This window comes from Moschus berezovskii, chromosome 8 (genome assembly GCF_049115385.1).
Source record: "Moschus berezovskii isolate FMDL1 chromosome 8, NW_MosBer_1.0, whole genome shotgun sequence".
NCBI classification, from domain to species: domain Eukaryota; kingdom Metazoa; phylum Chordata; class Mammalia; order Artiodactyla; family Moschidae; genus Moschus; species Moschus berezovskii.
The window spans coordinates 65,411,472-65,425,744 of record NC_142467.1 but is presented as its reverse complement, the minus strand read 5'-3'; the positions used below and the strand labels follow the sequence as shown (position 1 = coordinate 65,425,744).

Below are 14,273 nucleotides of genomic sequence, written 5' to 3'. Positions count from 1 at the left end.
ATTTGAGGTCTGTGTATGTTTCAAGTGGTTCCTTGCACTCATACCATTTTTTTTTTTTTAAAGTAATGAGCTGTTTTCTTTTTTCCCTGTAAACATGAGGCTGACATCAGAGAACAGTTTTTGATCTCAGTTTTGAAAACAGACGGGGTGGTTTAGAGAGGATGGGGATCTCAGGCGAGGGGTTGGCGTGCTTTCCCTCAGTGTCACTGAAAAGAATTTCTTCAGTGAGCCCACATTTCAGGGGCACAACACACTCTGGATTATCGAAAGTTTAGAAACACTTAGGTGATTATGGTAAATAATTCACACAAATCCTGACGAATGCAGTCTATTCTTTTGTGCAAACTCGAAGAGCAGAAACCTGCAGCTCTTTCCTCTCTTGGCTTCCCATCCTTTGAGTGACATCTAGTGGATGATCTCTGATAAACACAGCACTGGTTTTAAGGTGTTCCTTTTCCAGGGCGAAGGAAATGCCATTTACCGAGAAACTACTTAAACCTCTGTTCCATCTGTGTTTCAGGCTCTGAGTTGAAAATGGCACCAAGGCCAAACGGCCTCTCTTTGTTGCTGATTGCTGTGCCATCTTGGGCCCTGTCAGGGTGATCAGCATTTCTGTTTAAATCTGGTTATCACTTACTAGCAGTGTGATCACAAGGTACTCAGTCTCTCCCAGTGTGTTCTCAGCTGTAAAATGGCTCTAACGAAAGGACCTGCCCTTCAGGGTTCTCACAGACAGAGTGAATGATACCTGTAAGAGACCCAATACAGTGCCTGACACATAGTACATAACCAGCTCCTAGAAGCCACAGCGTCCACATCACAGATTTCATCTGCACAGACAACACTCTTGGGTGAATGGCTACTCAGTATGGTTTGTCCAGGCAGATGTGTGCAGATATTACTGATGGAGTGATATCATTTTAAGATGCATCTTTTTTCTTATTATTTTTAATTTTTTATTTTATATTGGACTATAGACAACTAACAATGTTGTGTGTTTCAGGCGTACAGCAAAATGATTCAGTTATACATGTGTTTATTCTTTTTCAGATTATTTTCCCATTTAGGTTATTAGAGCATACTGAATAGTTCCCTGTGCTATATAGTAGGTCTTTCTTGATTATCTATTTTATATATGGTAGTGTGTATATGTTAATCTCAAGATGAATCTTTAAAAAAACTTTTTGCCAAAATACAATTAATAAGTAGGAATATGTAATCTAGACACAGTAAAGATCTCGGGGAAAAAAATGTAAGTCTTAATAACACCTTATGTTTAGGAAGATTTCAAAAAATCTTTCAGGTTTGAGTGAGAAGTGTTGTAGTTGCTTTTTCATTGAAAAGGCTGGTTGTGTGATGGCTTAGGAATTCTATTTTTATTTCATTAGGCACAGTTTGGAAAGGAAAAATGATCCTTCACTTTCATCCAAGATATGCAGTGTGCTATGTATTTCCTTCTGGGTAAAGTCTGCTTTAGAATCAGGCACATTTCTTTTTTAAACTGACAAAAGCAGTCTTCTGTGCCTTTTAGGCAAATTTAGATTAAGGTGAATATACCTTCTGCAGAACAGAGTGTCTGCATTTTGCTAACAAGTTGAGATAGAGTTTTGCTACTCTAGTGTGGTAGGGATCATCCCTAAACACCCACAGCTGTAGGAAGGCGTGTAAAAGCTGACAGCATGATGGGGGCCTTGGTGACAGCACCTTCCTTGCCTTTGGAAAGCTCCCAGTAACAGGGACTCCATCCTGTAGGAACCAGCATGGCCCGGGTTGAGGGCTCAAGGCTTCTGTCACTCCATCTGGCAAGTAAGTGGCCCAGGGGATCTGGGTCCAGCCATGAGTCAGAGAGATGGTCAGGAGGGAGGAGGTGGCAGGAGAAAGCTGAGCTCAGAGTCTAGAGATCCAGACTGGAGGACCAGCCTGCCACCTGCCACCCACATGGCTGTTGGAACATCTGCTTTCTCATCCATGAAATGGGATCTCACCCTTGCCTGGTGTCACGGGATGAAAGGAGACTTTATATGAACTCCCCGCTAGAGACCATCAGGGTCTGAGGCTGCTCTCCCTACCCCAGGGTGCAGTGACCACTGTAGTATTTCTCGGGGGTGGGCTGCCCCACCCAGGGTCCCCCATTCCTGTGATGAGAGAAACCGACTTAGGACTCAAGGACACAGTAACTTGGAACACACCAGTCAGAACAGTTTAACATTTTACTAAATCAATTCACACAAATTCCAAATTGCAAATATAATTAAGGACAACAGATTCTGTTCTGCCTTTTAAATCTTTCATTTTTCAAATCCAACATTAAGACAAAAAGTAAACAAAAATTAAGTCTGCTGCAAATTCATGATTTTTCTTCTTGAGGGGAGGAAAAAGGAACATTATAGTAAAAAGAACGCCACTGGGTGTACAATAAAGCACCACGACACACGGTTACAAAATGGGCTTCCTGCACTCTGCCCCACGTAGAAGACGCTGCTCTCCCCACTGCTCTGCGTCAGGCAGGATTCCATTAAAATAAAACTATAAAATCTCCTAGGTTACACTAAAGTCAGACACGGTCTGGAACAGTGCTTAACAACAGTAATGTCAACTATCAGTGCTAACATAAAAACATTTTAGAAGGTCAAAAACAATTAAACTGGAAACCAAAACCTTATTTTCCCTAGATGAGCAAAACTGGGGGCAAAAAAAAATGAAAGGGTTCCCGCCTCCCACTAGGAGTGGAGGGTTTTTTTTTTTTTCTTTTCTTTCTTTCAAATTGGAGGCGGGGGCATGGTGCGGGCTGGCCTGCAGTTCCTCAGCCTAGTTGGCGTCCAGTTTGGCCATTTCCTGCACGTATATGCCTATACTCTCACTGTCGAAAAGCACAAAATACACCGTTTTGATGGAGGAGGACATTGTGGACACGAAGTAACTGGAGATGGCCTTCAGGATCAGCTGAGCTGCAGTCTGCTTCGGAAAACCGTTCCTGCGAGAGAGAGGTGGGCTCAGCAATTACAGGGGTCATGGCGGCCACGGGTCCGCCCTCCCCAGCCACCTCCTCCCTCCAGGAGCCCCTTGAGTTCCCTGTGCTGCGGTGGCCTGGTGCTGTGTCAGGGCTCACGAGTGGCCCTCGACCTCTGGCTGCTCGGACACAGGAGTGAGAGCCCAGTGCCACCAGGCAGGGGGAGGAGGAGGAGGCGGGGGAGGATGAGGCCGGGGAGAACTGTGGCCTGCAGAATACACTGTGTGCTCCAACAGAGGGCGTGCCATGAAGCTTTCTGAGAGGCAGTTAGCAAGGCGACAGGGTCTGTGTTTCGTGGCGTGTGGGGGTTGTGCTGTCTCTTGTGGGCAGTGTGAACACTCATGGTTCTCTTCCCAACATCACTGGGACTAGCATGGGGCTTGAGATACAGCCCAGGCTCCCAAAGGCTCCCCGGGGTGCTCAATCTCAGGGGCAATGGAGGCTGGAGTTTCTCCACGAAGTACCAGCCTCTGTCTTGTCTGCGGTAGAGGATTGCACCCTCCCCACGGGCCTTCCGATTTCATGGGTGCTGAGTATCCTCCTCCCAGCACACACCAGCTTGGACACCCCGTAGGCATGAGTGTCAGGGAGCTGTGTGAGAGAATAACGCTGGGACAAGTAGGCTCTTTATCCCAAGGGACAGCATTCAAGTCTCCAGGCCAAACTGATGTGAATTCACATACAGTTCCATTTAAAGTAAATGTCATGTGGCTCAGAACTCAGGCAAGAATCTGAAAGCAGGACTAATAGGATAAGCACTCTGCTCCGTGTGTGCCCGGGCCATTCCTGGGCAACACTGCAGGTGCGGGACCCACAGGATCCAGGACTGTGGCACTAGGCTTAGTCTAGGGGAGATGATGTGGCCTTTGGAGCCAGTGGCCCTGGACTCAAGCTCTTACTGACCCCAGTTTACAGTTCAGGACACTGAGGGCAAGAGTGAGGGGCTGGAATCCACGGGGATGTCTTTGCTCATCTGCAGGTCTACCGTCTTCCATCTGACCTGACCTTGGAGTGCGGGACCAACTTGCTGGTTTTGGTTGGGACTTTGCTTCGAATGGTGTACCTGCCGCCAGGCGAGAGGCTTTCAGATGTGTCAGGGACAGGACTTCTCCCCGGCTCACTCGCTAAGCGCTGTGAGATGTACACCACCTTAGCTTCTTTTGGAGGGTCACACTTAATCTCTTGTCAGCACTCAGAGCCTTTCAGTGCCGAGGAGAAAACCATTCTTGCAACTTGCTTTTGATCAAACAGGGCTTCACTCAGCTTGATAATGAACCGCTACTAACTCCTGAGTGCTTCCGAAGTGAAGTTCACTCTTAGATGACACGGGCACCACCCCAGGCCTGTTCCCAATCTGTGCAGAGGAGCCTGCAGGCTGCAGTCGGTGCACCCCAGAGTTGGGGCTCCCTCACAGGTCCCCCGCCCCAAGCACAGGGCACTCCTGCCAGGCAGCCAGCATACACGAGCCTGTGACCAGACCAGGGTCAGAAGCTGAGGGAGAGCTGCAGAGGTGTTCTGGCCAGGACGGTGCTCCAGACAGGCAGCCTCCACCTGAGGACCCCCTGGGGGCTCTGTGCACCAGCAGAATTGGGGTGATCAACAGGCGGCCTGGAGTGGAGGGTGGTGGGAACAGTGCAGGAAGAGTTTCTCATCCCCACTCCAGGACCCGCAGGCTCAGCCTGGGAAGAAGCTATTCTCACAAGCCTGGCTCAGCTGCCCTGACTCCCCCCACAGGAGTCAAGCAGCACAGAGGCCATGCTGTCCAGGAAAGACGCAGCCTGGAAAGACTGCATGAGGTAAAGCCGACCTTCTGTTTTGGCGCTTCTCTCAGCTGAGTGTGCTGTGGGGCACCCAGCTCACACCCTGGATGGGCTACCCTTCCTTCTCCACCCCCCACTCTTGAAAGGGGGACCAGGCCCACTTTGGGGGCGAGTGTGCAGGCACAGGGTCCCAGGGTCACCCGAATAAGGGCTCACTTGAAGCATCTCACTGAGAGCAAATGTTTATTTTCCTGCTGTAAATACAGATGCTGTCCGGAGAACTCAATTAAAACGATACTACTTGCTCTGATCCTGATGAGAAAAGCATGAGGAGGCAGCTGCCGCTGGGCAGACAGGCAGGAGTGGGGTCGCGGCAGGGCGGTGGCAGGACCGCAGAGCTCCACCCACTGTTGGGGGGCAGCCTGCACTCAGGCCAGGAACTCCAGGGGCTTCTGATCAGGCAGAGCTCGGCCTGTACACACCATCTGGCTGGGTAGGGGCCGGGCAGCACTGGGAGGTGTTGCCCCTGCAGTGGAAGCCCAAGACCAGGCTCCACCAGCCCCAGGCACCCTACTAACGATGCCCTCCTGGGTGTCCCTGCCTGCACCTGCACAGGGGAGGTGGGCCGAAGTGAGGGCCTCTGTCGTGTGGCCTGATGGTCGCAGCTCACCTCTGGCGTGTGCCCCACTGGAGCTGGCTCTGCTACAGAGACATGGCGGGGCCTCCCTGGGGCGCCCCCAGCAGGCCAGCCACTGCACCCGTGCCCAGCGCTTTCTGACACAGACCTTCTCCCCCAGCTTCCCATTCCTCTGTCCTGGAGGAGGTGTGACTCTGACTGAAGGGACGTTAGTCCCTGTTTCTCTCAGTCAACAGTTCTCCACTTTAGCTTCTATCAGGATTATGGAGGGATGGCCAACATGCAGTTTGCTGGGCTCCAGCCAGGAAGTCTGATGAGGTGAGCCCAGGGACCATGCTCTGAGAGCCACTATTTTAGATGCAGTCAGGGTGGACTTAATAATCTGAGCTTGTAGGGTAGGGTCGGAGGTTAAGACCCTACAAGTGGGGAGAAAGGGAGGGGTCAAAGGTCATAGAGCTGCAGTGCCCAGGCCTGCATGCCCCACTGTTAAGGGAGCACGGGCTGATCTGGCTTGTCCTGCAGGGTTGCTGTTGGTTGACTATGAATGTGATCTGTTTCCAGGAAACCTCTTGCTGACAAACCCAGCCCTGTGTCCAAGGCAGTCACAGCCTGAAGAAGAGACCCAGCCATGGGACTGTGGCCACTCTGGACCACACAGGCCACCAGGAAGGAATGGAGGTGGCAGTGGCTTTCCTCTTGTCTTCAGGTAGGGCCTCAAAACGATTTCTAGAAGGCACACTTAGAAGTATTTGTAACAGAATGGAATGCGTAAGTGGACGCTTTCACAGGCAGAGCCCTGCACCCTTAAAACGGGGCAGCTGTGTGCACGCCGCAGCCTGGAGCCCCACACAGCCTGGCCCTGGCTCTGTGCCTTGTTTCCCCACCTGGTGAAATAAGGCAGGTAATCAAGTATTTATTACCTGGAGAGGCTGTGCTCATTGAACAAGATACTACACAGAGCCCTCAATCAATAGTGTCATCTATAAAGTGGGAACAAAAGGTCCTTCTAAAGGTACACGTGGAAAATGGCCTCCCAGGCCCTGTGACGGCTGGGACTGGGTGACCACTGCTGTCTCTGCTGACAAAGTTGCAGTCAAGGCCCCCGAGGGCCGCTGTCCAGGCCTGTGGCACCCAGTTCTCTTGGAGGGCCGTCAGCCACTGACTGTGGCGGCTGTGGTGTGGGCAGGGGCTCGTCGGCCCTCCCGGCGCAGCACCGACCAGTCTGGGGAGAGGCGCTCACCTCTGTGTGTCTCACTCATCTCTTGGCTATGGGCTGGCTGGCTGGGCGCCCTCGTGGGTGGAATAACCGCTGGCTCTCTGCCTGGCGGGGTCTTCCTCTCCAGTCACTCTGTTCTACCGCCACCGCGCTGTGTCTGCCTCCTGGCCAAGACCAGTCGCCGCCGCCTCTAGAGCGAGGGCGGACACGGGCTCCCAGTGCAGTCAGATTCCAGTCTGAATCATGCCGAGCTCTCTCAGCACACGCTCCCTCCACTGGGAAGCAGGTGCCACGTGGTGCTGACGATGGGGATGCAGGCGTGGCTCCCCCTAGGGCTGGGAGTCCCCATGCTCCATGCGGCCCTGGCCCCGCCGGCTGTGCTTATGTTCAGTGTCTTAAGCTGCTTTGTAAGAAAGGGCTTCCCACCCCTCAGAGAGTTTACCTTACACTTTGACCTTTTCTTATTGCCTTGTCTTGACCAGACTAAGAAGCTGTCTGAGGCCTCAGTCTCCATGGCTGTTGCAAGTGGACCCCATGGGCTGCCTCCGTGTGGTGCCCTCCCTGGTCACCTACTCAGTGATGGCTGGGGGCTGTCTACTGTCCCATCTGGACGGCAGAGATTCGGGTTCACGTGGCCCAGAAGAGGGTTTCCTGCCTCCAGCTGGGCTGAGCCCCTCTTCATTTAGGGCTTTGCCAGGCGTCCCTGCTTCCAGTGAGCTTGGCCTCCAGGGCTGGGTAAGGCAGGCCTGCACAGCTGCAGGCCAGGGGCAGTGCTGAGGAGGCTGACCAGGGACCCAGAGACTCCTGTGGGGAGAGGCTATGTCTTGGGAGCTGCAGAGCCCAGATGGATTTTCTGGGGGGACAAAGACTAGAGGCCCAAGCCTGAAGGCGAAGAACAAAAGCGGCTCCTAGACGGACTCTGGTTTGCATACTGGACCAGGCCACCTGTTTATTAACTGAAGATGGATAGGGCAGGGTAGCTTGTGTGGGCAGTGTCTGTCGCCCCACAGGGACCCCGTGCTCCTGGGCCTTCCTGTGCTGTCTGGCTTTGAATAACTCCCCAACCAGAGACAACTCCATTCAGAGGTAAAGACCAGGCTCTCAGGGTCCGGGCTGAGAGCGGTGGGTTACGAGAGGGTGAAGCTAAAATTCAGAAGGCATTGGCATCCAACACAATGCCTCCAAAGCCAGAGACAGGCCAGGGCAACACAACCACCCCCCCAAGGCCTCTTACCTTCTCTCCAGGGATCAGGTAAGTAAATCTCCCCAATAGAGTTTGTCTCTGTTCTTTGTATTTGTCTTCTAAGGCCCATGCCCAGGGAGCAGGGAGGCTGATGCTGTGCCTGGGCAGGTCAGGAAATTCCAAGCAGTGTTTCCAAGGTACTCTAAACTGTACTCCCACAGAGAGTGCACAAGGAGTGGTGTGATCCTCTGGCAAGGCTGACCAGAGGGGACAGTAGGCAGGGGTTCCATGTACGTAATATCAAGAGCACTGAAGCCAAGGGCCTCGGATGAAATGCTGGCTCTACAAGCACATGCTGTGTGACCTCTGGTGAGTGACTTAACCGCTCTAAGCTTCCCCTTCTTTGCTTTTGAGTGGAATTAACAGTGCTGCTCACCTTGTGGGATTGCTGTGAGGCTACTGCAGATAGAAGGTTTAGCACCACTCCTGAAACTCAATGAACAGCCATAAATGGTAGTTTGAAGAAAACAAACTGGCTTTCCTTTTTAGGCTCATAAATCTAAGGAGACTTTAATCAAAGCCCCACACTAGCTATTCCCCAAGTACTGCCCCTCCAGAGAGGGGTCGTCCCCTAATGTCAAACAGAGTGGAGGGAGTGGGGGGATCCATAAATACTGTGAGCAGGATGCCCAAGGACAGGAGGGCCAGAGGCGGTTTCCCAAGCCCGGGCTTACACTGTGGGGTCTCATTTGCCTTCACTGGGCTCTAGGATTGGCTCCCACTCTTGGGGGCTGGAGGAAGGCAGTGCAGGGCTGTGGTCATCTTCCACACGGCTGTGACACCAGGCCTTGGCCAAGAGAAAGTGATCCCACAGTCCTTCACCAACATGTTTGCATTTATATTGTTTTTATTCCACCATGACTTTTATGCTGGAGACACTGGATGCCACAAACAAGCTGTTTTATTTCCCCTCCTAAACCCCACTGTGATTTACTGGCCGGCTCTGGTGTAATCCCATTCTCTGCTCATGAAAGGGAGGGCAGCTGTTTACATGGCTCTGTGGGGCGAGGTCTGCCCCACAGATGTGGGGCCGGGCGGCAATGCACATGTGCTTGTCTTTGGCATTCTGCCCTCTTAAAAGCTTTCAACTGATTATTTTTTAAAACATTTTACTCCGTGAAAAATGTAAATAAGTTTGTAATAACAGATGCTCTTTTTATGGGCATGACTTTTATGCTTCAATTAAAAATTTCCCAATAGTCATATGAAAGAGCGTGAAATTATTACCTCCAATAAAGATTCCTCTATTGCTTCTCTCCTCGGAAGCACCTTTCATCAGAGTAGATCAAAGTGCATCCGAAACGCTAATTAACTGTGCCTTAGAACCGTCTGTGAGGAAGGGCAGTCCCTTAGCCTCACTAGCTGATAAGGCAGGCCAGGGACAGAGAGGGTGATTCACTTTCCAAAAGGTCAAACAGCAGAGCCATGCCAGAGAAGAGAATTTCTGTGGGAGGATGGGAAAGTGGGAGAAGCAGGAAGCTGGCTAATTATGCTCAGATCCAAGAGCATGTTGTAAAAAAAAACAAAACACTTGAAAGAACTCTGGGACCGAGTAGGGTCAGCCCCTGTACCCCTCTCCACAGCTCCGGGGAAATTCGGTCTGCTGGGTGCCTGCGGACTACCTCAGGACGGGCGCCGTGTCTTTGGCAGGTGCTCTTGAACCAACTGAAAGGGCTGTTAGATGCTCTAGCTCTGTCAGCTGGGCTTTCTTTTCAATATGCAGTTACATGGTATTGACTTTTAAAATGAAGGTCAAGTTTTGCTTCTGGCAGAAGAGAACAGAATGAAGAGGTAGGGCAACTAGCAAAACAGACGGCAATCCAAAACAACAGTGGCGTCAGTCCTGGACTTCCCTGCACTTGGAGGTGAAGGGGCTACAGCACAGGGCAGGGTGAGCATGAGAACTCGAGCCTGGGGCGGCGTGCAGTTTCACTTGTCCTCTGTTCAGGGTCCCTCCTCCCACACACCAGCTTCGCTAGTAAGCCCCAGAAGAGAGCCCACTTCCACAGTGGGGCCCTCGTGCCCCCTCCCACTGCCCAGAACTGCATGGCCAGAGAGGGCAGGCGTGGCACCCATAGCTCATCTCCAGGAGGGGAAGCAGGGGGATGCGCCTTCTGTCCTTGCTGGAGGGGGACGGGGAGAGGCAGAGGCTCCAGGGGAAGAGTTTTCCCGTATCAGGTCCTCTAGTGTGACTACCGGACCCCTGGGAAGCCCTGGCGCACAGTGCCTGTCTGTCTATAGGCAAGGCCTTCTGGGTATAGCGGCTAAGCTCTGCTCAAGCACATGTCCCAGGACCGGCCCTGGCACTTGGGCTGTGGGACCCTCAGTGATGGCACTGTTCAGGGAAGCAGCATTACATGTCCTTCCTGTGGGTTTGGAAGGGGAGTGCTCTGAGCAGAGCAGCTTTCTCTGTGCATAGGGAATGGTTCTGGCCCCAGAGGACAGTGTGGCTGGCTGCAGCACGGAGCGCTAGCGTGCTGGACCTGCGCTGCACTGCACAGCCCACGCTCCTCAGGCACTGGGGGCACCGATGGCAGAGACCCTGCAAGGCTCTCCATGTGCGCAGGATGCCCCAGGACAGCCACCTGCCGACACAGCGCCCTGGGCTGCAGCAGCTCTGAAGGCCACTTTCCACTTGCTACTGTGCCCTGTCCAGAGGGTGAGGCTTCTAGAGGCCTGAAGCTCAGACCCTGGGGAGGAAGGAGCCTGGAGATGCGACGGGCAGTGAGACACAGCCTCAGAGGCAGCCATCCCACCTTCTTCATGGCAGAGTTCTCAAAGCATGCTCTTTTCAGAGAGCACCTTAAATGAGCAGTCCTAAGATGCTGCATCGTGGGGGGACGATCACGTTTCTTTTATAGGGTAGGGGGTTAGAGCCAAAGGTGGGATTTGTTTGCCTACTGTCACTCGGCTGGTTAGCGAGGCCCAAGCCCGAGCACAGTGCTGCTGACAGGCAGGGACCTTATGGGCTATGTGCTGACATCTGGGGTATACCACTTGGGGTGGGGGGGTTGTGGTTGGGGCTTGTGGCTGAGTCCTACTTTCCCCATTAGAGGTTCAACAATTACACCCTTCCAGGGCTGCCCCTCTGGGTTGTGTGTCTGTCTGACGGGCAGCTGTGCTGCTCCCCACCACCTCTGTAAGTCTCCCTGGGGAGATTCAGGGCTGGGAAGAGGGGGCAGCCCTGTTTCACGTACCTGCCCACTCAGATCCACCTCATGCACAGGGCAGTGAGACACAGGTAGATGGGGGTTGGAGAACGCGTGGGAATCCACAGGTAAGGGGCAGACGGCTTTGCCTAGAGAGCGCTGGATGCAGCCTCAGCTGACGGTTTGCACAGAGCTCTCTGCAAGTGTGGTCCACACACACCGGGGAGAGAGCCACATGCCCTTACCTGCCACTACCAATGGATGGAAAGGCAATGGACTTCAGCTTCTTGTCATCCGCCAGCGCCAAGCAGTTCTTCACCGTCTTTTCCAGAAGTTCCTCACACTTGTCTGCACCCCAGACGGGACTGTTACAGTGGATCACAAACTTGGCGGGCAGGCCATGGCCTGCGCTGACAGCAGCTGCAGGGGATGAGACAGGAGCAGTGAGTGGGGCTCCCACACAAAGCACAAGGACCAGTCCCCAGCACACCCCCCAAGACTGCCTGGTCCCAGTCTCCCCCCTCAGTAAGGGGGACGCCCACCTCCACCCCTGGGAAGTTGGCGTTAGGATGCATCACCACCAGGAACTTTAGCCAAGGTCACAGTAAACCCTCTCCCTACCCTCCCAGAAGGCAGAGCCTTAACCATCTAACTTGATCAAATGTGTCAGAATGTTTGTAGCCTTCAATTAATTGCCTTCTGGGGTCTCCAGCCACCTTTTCCTCAAGTGGACTCATGTGCATTTAATTATGATGTATCTATAAATCTCTCAGACACGGCTCAGAATAAACCTATTGGGAAAGTAATCTAAATAGCGTGTCTGCTGCTCTAGTCTTCTCCCTGACTAACCCATCCTGCTAGTTTTGACAGAATTAATTGGACGGTGTTTTTAGGATGGAACTATTTTCCATCTTACTCTTTTCCTCTCCTAGAAGAAGCCTCTTTCCAGCTAAAGATCTCTACAGCAGACCTGCCTTTCCAGGTGTTTTCTCACTCTCCGCCCTGGGTCAGAGCTAAAGACAATGGTCTTGGGTATGCTCCTACCAGGAAATGTGACATGTCAGCCCATGGCTCCCAGAGCATGTTCCAGGATCCCCATCCCAAAAGCTGCAGTGCAAAGAACTTGGTTCTAGAACCCAGGCGTCTGATGAATGCTGCCTGCCAGATTTCTATACAGGAGCACACTCATGTCTCCACCCACCATTCCACTAAGACACCCAAACCTTTTTGATCAAATGTTCCCTAAACCCAGTTTGTGAAGAACACCCAAGAGCTATCCAGGGGTCTTGATACTGGGTCTGCTATTTGACTAGCAGAATCCGGAGAAGAGGGTTTTGTGAGAAGTGTCTCCTGGTGCAGTAGCAACAGTCTGAACCCAAAGTCACAGGTCTGACTTTGGGTCCTGGCTCTGCTGACTGGTTCAAGAACTGTGGGCTTGACTGACACTGTGGGACTTAATTCACAGGTCTGCCCACATGAAAAGTAACTGCTAAACCATGCTTGGAAAAGACAAAACCTGTGTTAGCAGTGATTATCTATTTCCTTCATACTTAAAAATATTTTAAAACATTTTCTAAAATAGATCTTAGAATAAAGAACAAAATGTGTTCTTGTTTTTGAAACAAGCAAACATGCCTTTAGTTGTGCTAAGTCTAATGGTCTGGCACCAGCTGTGGCTCCCCTGTCACCAGCTAAGATGGTATGTGGCAGGATCAGGGCCCCCTCTCATCACACCTCCCGCTGAGGGCCACCAAACGGGCTTGAACCGAAGTACCAATGGGAAGGACACAGGGCTGGCACAGAGAGGTGCCAGGAGGGGGCTGAGGAAAGGCCAGGAGCCCTGGCTGGGTGCTTTATGCGATGTGTGTCCTCCTGGTTCAGTGTGGGCAGTTCCAAGGGCAACTTCCTGCAAGAACCTGGTAACTGTGCCCCCCATAAACTCTCTGCAGTGCCTTGCCCTTTGTAGGCAAAACTGAATTGAACCGGCAGAGCAGAGGTCAAATATAATAACACCCTCTTATCCCCACTGGGACCCATGACTAGCCCAGGATGAGAGGTCATGTGCAGGCACTGGGGAAGGAGGCGTAAGGCCTGGGGGACCCTCAGAGAAGGCTGTGTGGGTGTGACCTAGGAACCACTGATGCCCATATTTAATTAAGATTCATTTTAAAAACCATAAATAGGATGTGGAATGGGCACTGGGGAACCATCTAGGAAGAAGAGGAAACGGGCCCAGAGAGAAAGGGAGGGAGCAGGCTGCTCTCACACGGCTGCAGGGTGAGCCAGCCCTGCCCCTGCCCTGACTCTCAGATGCTCAGGAAGCCCTGTGTCCACCCAGTGCCCCCAGGTCAGGCTGGCAGCAGTGAGCAGCGCCCGCAGTGAGCTCTCAGAAGTAATCCTCCTCATTTCACACTTCATTTCCTTACCCCTCTTATCAGGAAAGGTGTAACTGGCAAATGAGAGATGTGTATTTATATTACTCCCACTAAAAACACAGATGGCTGAATGGCAATGATTCATTTGCATCTCTCATCAGCAATTTTGCAGATGGCTCAGTATCACTATAATTCTCGGCTCTCAGATTTGCCAAGTTTGGCTTCTGTAACTGCTTAAAATTTGAGGACCAGACATCAAACATTTAGAAGCTATTTTAAGTAATACGGAAAAAACTTTAGAAAGGCAATTTTCACAACCCTTAACTCCCCTGACAATTAGTGTGTGATAAAAAGTCTACCAGGCTTTCTTCTGCCTTCATCTCGGAGACACCCATACACCTCTGAATTCTAATCTTATCCTGTAAAATGGTTTCCGTGATATAGCATGTACCACATCCCAGATCAGCAGGGTGCTGCCCTTCCTTACCTCCAGCTACTTCCAAGGGCCCGTTCTTTTTCCGGAGTTCCAGGACAGCTTCCACAAACTCCTTGCCACCTTTCTTCTCTAGCGTGTTTCCTAGACAAGAACAGGGCGAGGTCAGATTGCCATCCCTGGGTCCCAGGGCACACACAGACACTTAGCATGTCAGATGATTACATACTAAAAATGATCTGACCAGCTAAATTTCCAGGCAGCTGCAAGATAGGAACAAAGCTGTGGCTGAGTCAGAAAAGTGAAATGTAGAAGAGATTCACTATCGGCCAGTCACCACTCTGCATGGCTGGTCACTGGGCCACCTTTGCTGCCCCTTTATGTGGGAGTGACTTGGGGTGATCCTGGTCGTGCCAGAGATGTGAAGGAGACGCCTGTTCTCTGCAAGCA

At 52.0% G+C, this 14,273-nt stretch overlaps 1 protein-coding gene across 4 annotated transcripts in view; it reads right to left on the bottom strand.

The window, feature by feature from the left end:
* Positions 1–2,192: 2,192 nt before the first annotated feature.
* The window catches only part of MACROH2A1 (macroH2A.1 histone), an 84,018-nt gene continuing 71,937 nt past the window's right edge, over positions 2,193–14,273 (bottom strand). For all 4 annotated transcript variants that reach the window (XM_055431447.2, XM_055431445.2, XM_055431448.2 and 1 more), the window contains exons 7-9: positions 13,878–13,967; positions 11,261–11,435; positions 2,193–2,974 (exon numbers count right to left, since the gene is read on the bottom strand). In XM_055431447.2, the coding sequence (XP_055287422.1) occupies positions 2,809–2,974; positions 11,261–11,435; positions 13,878–13,967 (431 nt within the window). In that variant the 3' untranslated portion in view covers positions 2,193–2,808. The remainder of the gene's footprint in view (positions 2,975–11,260; positions 11,436–13,877; positions 13,968–14,273) is intronic.